The 9,438-nt window shown below is 39.9% G+C and overlaps 1 protein-coding gene across 3 annotated transcripts in view; it reads left to right on the top strand.

Annotated features, from left to right (window-relative positions):
• Positions 1 to 4,788: 4,788 nt before the first annotated feature.
• The window catches only part of PKN2 (protein kinase N2), a 142,269-nt gene continuing 137,619 nt past the window's right edge, over positions 4,789 to 9,438 (top strand). For all 3 annotated transcript variants that reach the window (XM_030825099.1, XM_030825100.1, XM_030825098.1), the window contains exon 1: positions 4,789 to 5,194. In XM_030825099.1, coding sequence (XP_030680959.1) covers positions 5,147 to 5,194 — 48 coding nt within the window. In that variant the 5' untranslated portion in view covers positions 4,789 to 5,146. The remainder of the gene's footprint in view (positions 5,195 to 9,438) is intronic.

Below are 9,438 nucleotides of genomic sequence, written 5' to 3'. Positions count from 1 at the left end.
CCATGTTAAGCATGTAGGATGGGAGGTAAATAAACCTTCCTGTAGACCACTGACAAGCTTTTGGAGTATTCTGTTACTCAGCATAACCTAGCCTATCCTGACACATACGGTCTACACACTCTTACTTATTCCATCTCTTTGCTATAGCCTACTTAGCCTTACAGTAATTACAATAAAGTTTCCCCCTCCCACATTAGAACTATTTATCTATGTTATTCTCTCTCCCTGGAAGGCTCTTTACACCTTCCCCCCACCCCCCGCCCCAGTTAACATTTACATACTTATGAGAACTCAGCTTAAGTGTGAAGTACTTAGGAAAAGATTGTCTGCCCTATGTTTAAAGTATTATGAATTTACCTTATCATTATACCTGTTTTACCAAACTACAAGTTCCATGACAAAAGCGACCAAGTATGCTTTGGTAACCATTACATTCCCAGTGACAGGAAGAATTAAATTGTTTTCTCATTCCAAAGAGCAGTTTTTCTGCATTGTTGTGCACGTGGCAGAAAATGGCTATCCAATCCATCGAACAACACCTTGCCACTCTAGACTGCCAATTGATCAGCATTCCAATGATCTGTTTCCAAAGTCTTAGAGGGAAAATCTGATTGGCTAAACCTGGATATGGTCTATCAGTGATCTAATTATAGTTTACTGGAAGAGCTATGTTAAGCAGAGTCCACATGGCTTCAGAGATATCTCTGCGTATAGGAGGAATTTTCAGTCAAGTGGATGTGGACTGAGCTGACATTCTAAAAAGCAGCTACTATAGTCACTATAGTTGACTTCTCTTCTGTGTTCTTAATCAAGAACCCTGTTCTCAAAATTATCTTCAGAGCACATACAAGAGAATGATTTCTACAACGGGGTTTCTTAAGGAAGAAAAGGGTGGTGACCAAGTAATTCTTACTCTGCCCTCTGGAGTTTTGCCTTTCCTTAGGCACTGTTACTTTGATTACCACTGCTACTTCATTCTAATCTTTTGGAAGTACGGGTGGGCTTTTTCTTCTAACATGGAAAACAACAACAATGAAAGGAAAACAAAACAAAACAAAACTCTTGTATTGATTCTCCATCATACTGTAGGGACAAGTTTGAATTTGCAAACAGTTTACAAATATTAAGGACGAGCAAAAGGGAAATACACAATGGAAGGCAATAAAAAATGTGACTCACAAAATAAAGGTTTCTGGCCCTTTCCCTGGATATATGGTTCCTGTCTCATTTCACCTGAAATTTAAGGAAAAAGAGGGCCCATATTATCTGAATATCTGTTTCAAAAGCACAGAAAATGAAAAAAAAAAAAAAACAGTTGTTAGCTTTTCTAGAATTTTTCATGTAACATCCCATCTTTAAGAAAAAAGATAACACTTTCTATTTCTAGATTTTTGGTCATTTCTACTTCTTAAAGACCTTTAAAATATTTATGAAAAATTTAAAAAGGTACCGGCATAACTAGTGATACAATCCAGATATTTTTAAGGACTTTGCCATCTTAAATGGACACTAAAAAAACTCTTCTTTTTTTTATTGTTAATGTAAATTAGACCATAACTTCTGAACTATATTTAAGATTCTCTAAACACATTCAGAACAACCCATCTGAATCAACCTGATATGTTTCCATTAAAACTTTTTCAAATGTGCTTCAGTCTGATAAGTATGATCCATGTCCTATTACATTTTTTTCCCCCTGAACAGAGAATGTGACCTGGGTAGTAAATTTTAGCTTAAATAAAACTAATTTGCTGTTTAAATCATCACATATTTTAGATTATCAAGTAGTTTTAATACTGTTGGCTTCCCTTTTGTACTACTTTCCCTAGCACAGCTAATCTCAGAAATAATTCCATAACTTTAAAAACTTTGTATATCTGTTGCTTAAATTTACACGTGAAATGTAAAATTAATATTCCTTATCAACAGTGGTGTGCACCTACAGTCCCAGCTATTTTGGAGGATGAGTCAGGAGGATCCCTTGTGCCTAGGAATTTGAGGTTGCAGTGAGCTATGATCATGCCACTGACGTCAAGTCTGGGCAAAAGAGCGAGACTGTCTCAAAAAAATTTTTTTTAATTATTAACATTGTTTTAACATCAGAAGTGTGTAAAATTTAAAGTCTTTTTCTATGGTAAAAATTTAATGCTTTCAGTTTAATATCAATTTAAAGTTATTTTAGTGGCATGGTGAAGGTTAAAACAAGCATGGATGGCAATTAGGAGACTTGGGTAATAGTCCCCATCTCTGCCATTAAGTAATACTGTTATCTTGCTCCTAATTAGCTAAGGAAACTATTCGTTATTTTTTTCATACCTATAATAGGAGCTAAGCTAGATATTTCAAGTCACTTCTAGTTCTAAAATTACATGATGCTGAAACGTGAACATTTATATCTAAATCAATTTTTACAAAGACTGCTCATTGACTGTATTTCTAAGCCCCTGCACAGTTAACTCTTAGTTCCACCATTATTAATCACCTTCTATGTGTATGTCAGCCATCTCAAATCCATTCTGCAGTAAGCCATGACAAAAATAAATTTGTAGGCCGGGCACGGTGGCTCATGCCTGTAATCCCAGCACTCTGGGAGGTCGAGGCGGGAGAATCACGAGGTCAAAAGATCGATACCAACCTGGCGCCAACATGGTGAAACCCGTCTCTACTAAAAATACAAAAGTTAGCCAGGCGTGGTGGCATGCGCCTGTAGTCTCAGCTACTCAGGAGGATGGGGCAGGAGAATCACTTGAACCCAGGAGGCAGAGGTTGCAGTGAGCTGAGATGGCACCACTGCACTCCAGCCTGGTGACATAGCAAGACTCCGTCTCAAAAATAAGTAAATAAATAAATCTGTGTGCATTCAATGCCCCTGAATTGTACACTTATGGTTACAATAAATTTGATTATGCATTTTACCATAATAAAACATTATACACACACACACACAAATGCATGCAGTGCTCCCCTAACACTGTATCTATTACTTAAAATTGCATTATTGTTTTTCAGGCATAAGTTGGCTTCCCCAAAGAATTCTCCTGTCACTCCAAGGATAAGGACCTTTTTTTTTTTTTTTTTTTTTTTGAGGCAGAGTCTCACTCTTACTGCAACCTCTACCTCCTGGATTCAAGCAATTCTCCTGCCTCAGCCTCCTGAGTAGCTGGGATTACAGGCGCACGCCACCATGCCCAGCTAGTTTTTGTATTCTTAGTGGAGACAGAGTTTCACCAAGTTGGCCAGGTTGGTCTCGAACTCCCAACCTCAGATGATCCGCCTGCCTTGGCCTCCCAAAGTGCTGAGATTACAGGCGTGAACCACGGCGCCTGGCCGGATAAGAACTCTTAATCCTTGCTGTAACTCCAAAGCCTAGGACACCACCTGGCTTTTAGTTACCAGGAAAGGTAATCATATCCCGGCCTTTCCAAGTGTTCTTTCATGTATTTAATTATCATTTTCAACCAAGGCAATATACTAGACATATAAATGGTTGTAAGACTTGTGAAGTACACACCAGAAAAATTCTTTATCACACATACAATAAGTTAGAGTTCAGAAATTGTGGCCACAGAACTCCAGATCCTCAATACATGTTTGCTGAATCGATATATGAGACTTGAGAAGGCAAAAGGATAAACGTTAAGTCCTGGCATCAGGCCAACAGATTTACATGGAGCGTGTGAGAAGTACATAATGTTACACTTCCTAAGAAATATGTCAACGAATGCCCTAAGTAGCAACGTACCTAAATAACACTTACCACTTTCTCCAGGTAGTTTTTAACAAAGGTATTGTACCGCAGCTTCAAAAAATCAAAAGTTACGCGTTTACCTATCCATTCACTGCTCAGACAAAACAAAAACAAAAGCTACCTGTAGGAGACTTCGAAATTCCTTAATACCATAGTGTCATTAAAAACAAACACCTAGATTTACTTTACTTAGCTATATTTTACTAAGTAGTCAGGTTAGCTTTAATGCTTACCACGCCAAGGAAAGTTGGCTTTTTTCCTTTCCCAAGGGTAATCCCGTCCCACCTCCCCCTCCCTTAAATAAAGTTAAAACAGTCCAAAAAACCAGCTAATTCTCAGCTCTGTAGAGTTCTCCAGTACAAGAAACAGTAGTTCAGCCTCGAAAAACGCATCTTAAAGGCTGTACATTAAAAGTTGCCAGGGATCCAGCCGCTTACATTTCATGAAAAGTACAGACCGTATCCTTTTAGCCAGCTGTGCACCTTAACTGGTTGAGAAGGCGCGCTGGGGGCTGGGTTTGAGGGTGAGCAAAAGGCAAGATTATTAGTTTGGGTTGATGTGGGGGTCAAGGGGAGAGCAGAGGAATAATCTGTAAGACCTGAGTCCCGAAGCTCTTTGGGTTGTGGAGGTTAGAAAAGGGCCTGTTAAAGTTAGGCCCAAGCTTCGGCAAGGTGGAACTGGGAAAAAAAAAAAAAAAAAAAAAAAAAAAAAAACAAAACCCGAAAAAACAACAGCGAGCAGGCTCCCGAGTTCAAGCGTTCACAGTGAAGCCGTTAAACGCAGCAGGAAAGTAGGCGTGTGTTTTCTTCCTCTTCCCGCCTCCCCAGAGACTCGAGCCCAGTCCTTTCCCCTCATTTTCACCCCAGCCGAGTCCAATGGCTGCCCTCGGCGCGGAGTCAGGTCGGAAGACGCCCCGCCCCCTCCCCGCGCTCGCCCTGGGGAAGCCCTTTGCCCCACCTTCGCTGCCCGATGAGAGGCAGTGGCTGCCGCCGTCACGTGTGCTGGCAGCCGCCAAGTGAGGCCGCTTTTGCGACGCGGTGACAGCCAAATGGTGCGACAGGAGGAGCGGCATCCGCGGCCGCAGCGCCCCGAACGTAGGAGCTTGAGGCGGATTCTGGCGTCGCCCAGGGAGCGACTAGACCAACATTCCGGTGTGGGCGGCGGTGGCGGCCGGCGGGCGGCGAGAGGAAGCCCGCTACGAGTGCCCTCGCTCCCCGCCGCTCTCGATGAACCCGACGGAATAAGCCGCGCCTCCAGCAGGGGCTGCGCCTCCATGAATCCCTAGTTGTTTTTTTTTTCTTTCTCTCCCCTCTCCTCACCCCCACTCCGAGCCCCGTCCCGCCTTCTCTCTTCGCCAGCGGCGGCCGCGTCCAGGTGTGGAGTCCATACCGGAGCGCAATGGCGTCCAACCCCGAACGGGGGTTGATTCTGCTCACGGAACTGCAGGTAAGGGCCGCGGCCCTGGCGAGAGGCGCTGGCGGAGGAGACAGGGAGAGAGCCCCGCGCGGCGTCGGGGACCGAGGAAAGCCCTGCGGCCGCCGCGCCCCTAGCCCGCTAAGTGCGGAAACTCCGGGATGTCACTCGGGAAATGCTTCCCTCGGGGAACCGCTTCCCTCGGCAGCCGGACCCTCTCCCCGGCCAAAGCCCTGGCCTGCCACCGCTTTGGTTTGATTCTGCCTACCAGAGGGGACCCCATCTCTGCAGCCTTGCTGCAGCGGGAGCCTGCTCTCGCCCGGTCCCCGGAGAGGCCGGCCCGTCGCCCCCTCCCTCGGTGTCAGAGCTACCCGCGAACGCCCTTGTCGCGCCCTCCCTTCGCGCGGCCGGGCCCCGCCCCGCCTTTCCTCCGTACACCGCTCCTTAAACTCCTTTGAATGACTCCCAAGCTGTTTTCTTGTCCCTCCCCCTCCCCTCAGACTCCGCACAAAGAGCGCCCCCGTAACTTCCAGCCCCTAGACAAGTTTTTTTTAAAAATCGAGTCTCACCAAATGCTTGCTTCACTTCACCAACCCTCTTCAGGTGACAGTTTCTATCCTCTAGTTTGAGGGTTATCTTTTTCTTTTCTTTTCCTTTCTTATTTTTTTAACCGAGTGATAAATACGTGGTGCCTTTCTCGGCTACCCCTGCCCAGATCCGGGAGCTCAGATGCTGATGCTTTTCAGACTTTCATTTTCCCTCTTATTTGAGCACCAGAGAAAGAGCTGCATAAGTTGTTTACTAATGAGAAAGCAGTCGACCAAGGGAAAACATTGGGCTCCACATGTCTGCAAAAGATGAGAGCAAAATAGATGGCTTAGTTAAGTCCATGTCGAGTAGCAATATTATTTCCCATTTCCAGATAAATATTTGATGATGTAGGCACGATTTTTGTTTTTAGATCTCTATGGTGTACATGGGGACTTAAGCTGCCCTGTCGGGTTTTTCATTACTTGGGAGTGTTCCAGAGGTGTTTGTTTTTTGACTTAAAAGTTATTTTGCTTTATTTTAATATAGTTATCTTTTAGCTACTCGAAGATTGTAGATGGGAATTAGGAGAAAAAAATAGCATGCCTGCATTTCTTTTTGTGTGTTGGACAGTGAATTTTTTTTAAAAAAAGACTAAATCAAGAAACTCTGAAGAGTTGATTCTTGATGATGTCAAAATTAAGTATTGCAACTGCATCTAAATTTCTTGTTTAAATATACTTTTTAAGAAATTTCTTTATAAGTTTGGTTTCTTGTGCAGTCAGACGTAAGCTTGAAAACGTTGGTATAATAGTTGATATTTCCTCCACAAAAATAGAGATTTTAACTATGTATACCAATGCAGTGTTGCACATTTTTAGAATCCTTTGGTAATGCAAAGCTGAATTTCATATAATTGAAAATGTTGCTATGTAATATTTTAATTACAGTTAGCCTTTTATAAGCAGATCTTACAGCATACCACATTTGCTAAATGAATGGAATTTACTATTTTATTAATAATAAATAATTTACATGAGCTTTTAAAATGAAGATTATGTGAGGCAAGTCAGAAATACTTTACATTGCCTGGTCTTGAACCATGAAAAACATACTTTGGTTTTGATTGAGAAAGATGATAGGGTCAGTTTTCTTTTGAATTGAGCAGTGTTAGAGTTATATTTGGCATTGGTACTTGTATTTTATAGAAAGTTGGCATAAAAGACACCTACTTTGGCACTGGAACTGAAAATATATTTTCATGTATATTAAAATATAACATTTAGGATCTTTTAATTAATAAGATCAATTTTGATAATAACAAGGAAGCAAGCAAAGAAGGAAGAAATTTTAAATATGATGATTTAGGAATACGACCAAAATAGAGGAACACCTGAAGTTAAACTTCTAGATAAACTGAAATATAACCCCTTCCAGAAAAAGAATAGTTTTTTTTAAGTATTACCTTATAGGTTGTCATATATCCAAGTCATTTTCTTGGTTTATTTGACTCCCAGTTTTGATAAAAGTTACTGCATTTAAACTTTATCGTGTTTATTAAAATGTTTGAGACTATTACTTATATCAACACTTAAAGATAAATAGTCATAAAGTTTGCTTCTCCAAATATTTCCATCTATTCAAACATTTTATTTCATTAGGTCCTGAAACAGTGTACAGTAACCAAGTATTTATTAAACTTTTGTTTCAAGATTTCACTTTTTTAAAAAGCTTCTTGTTTGAATTTAGACTGAAGTACTGTTTAATATGAAGCTCTTCATTCTTCTCTGCCATACAGATTTTAAGTATTTAAGAAGTTTTGTAGCCAGTTTTAAGATGTATTTAATGGTTAAAACTGTTACTTTGCTATGTATCCTGTCTCAGGAATACTTGTTTTACTCGGAAAGTTACATATTACAACCTAGCTTTAATGAAATTGATATTTATTTAGAAATATATCCAGCTTTTCATTATTTTTTCAAATTGTAGAATTGAAATACTCCATTGCTTGAGCTGGAATTGGCTTTTGGTCATGGAAAGGCAAAGTAAGAAAATCTGAAACTACAGTATTCTGTCTTGTTAATTACTGTAATAGCATGGAGTAATGTTTTTAAGTATTGCTAGTAATTCAGGAGGCTTATTCAACAAGGAAGCATTAATAAACTATGTAAACTTTGGTGGCTAGAGGTTTCAAGGTATAAGGAAGAATATTTACTGTAATAAAAATAAAAATCGGCTGTTTAAAATGGCCAATTTCTAATTTTTATCTCATAACTAATTTGTTGCGTTGTATTCTCTTTATTTTTTTATTTGAAGTATAGCAGAAAACTTAGACATTTTTGCAATGCCAAAGAAACTAAAGTTTATTTCCAAGAAACCTGGATTAATGAAAACTGTAAAGAATCTCAAAATGAAAGTGTTGGCTAAAATGGTAATTTTGTAGAATGCAGACCAAATATTGAGCAGTGTACTAATAAAGCTACCTTGTTGATTATTGGAGATTCATTTTCTTCATCAAAATGCCCAATAAAGTGTTGGTCTGGGAATCTTTAATTCCATTCTCAGCAGATTTTATTTAGATAGAGGTAACTTGCTCAAGTGGAAAGTTGAGATAGTTACCCTTAAATTACAGGGGTTAATTTCACCAGTTATGTAGTATCTACCAAAGCTATATTGGAGGATATAAAGATGACAAGATAGGTTTTTGCTTTCCAGAAGAGAGTATAGATAATTGTACTAGAAAATAATTATAAGAGAGTACAAATAACATTTTAAAAATTATTTGCTATATATCAGACATTGTATTTAGTATCCTATACACCTTATTTGGTCTTCACAACAATCCAATAAGGTAGGTGTTATTTCCATGTTATGGATCAGGAAACTTAAGTTCAAGAATGTTAAATAAATTGCTCATGGTTACATTGTGTGTCTGAGTTTGAACCCAGGTCTGTATGTTTCCCACTACACTATTCTTTTTTTTTTTGAGATGGAGTCTCACACTGTCACGCAGGCTAGAGTACAGTGGTGCGATCTCTGCTCACTGCAATCTCCGCCTCCCAGGTTCAAGCGATTATCCTGCCTCAGCCTCCCGAGTAGCTGGGATTACAGGCACCTGCCACCACGCCCGGCTAATTTTTTGTATTTTTAGTAGAGACGGGGTTTCATTATGTTGGCCAGGCTGATCTTGAACTCCTGACCTCGTGATCCGCCTGCCTCGGCCTCCCAAAGTGCTGAGATTACAGGTGTGAGCCACTGTGCCCGGCCCCACTACACCATTCTTTAAATTGCCACAGTTCTGGGGAACTATAAATGTTTTGCATCTAATATTATAGTTGTATGAACTTTCTACAAATTGGCCAAAAATGTAATTAACCAACATTAACTTTACACTACTTGTTAGCTCCATCTGTAACAAGGAAAAATGATTTCTACATTCCACTTGGTAGTCTATAATTTAGCAGTGTTTTATTATTTTAGATACAGTCTAATATTTCACAAAGAATAATAGTACAAATAATCTTTTTACAGGGTTTCTTCATTAAGAATTACTGTTTCTAATGAAAGGTGTCAGATGCTTGCCCAAAACTTCCCAAAAGATTTAACATTACTCTGTAGACTATGCTTTGCTTTAAAATTTTATACTCATATGTAACCTAGCTCTGTGTTTGACACTTAGTAGGTGCTCAATACATTGATGAGAAGGCTCCATTTGTCACGTAGGAAGAGGGATGTCTAGATTATTTTAA

Source organism: Nomascus leucogenys, chromosome 12 (assembly GCF_006542625.1).
Source record: "Nomascus leucogenys isolate Asia chromosome 12, Asia_NLE_v1, whole genome shotgun sequence".
In the NCBI taxonomy this organism is placed as follows: domain Eukaryota; kingdom Metazoa; phylum Chordata; class Mammalia; order Primates; family Hylobatidae; genus Nomascus; species Nomascus leucogenys.
This window is presented reverse-complemented; position numbering and strand designations above follow the sequence as displayed.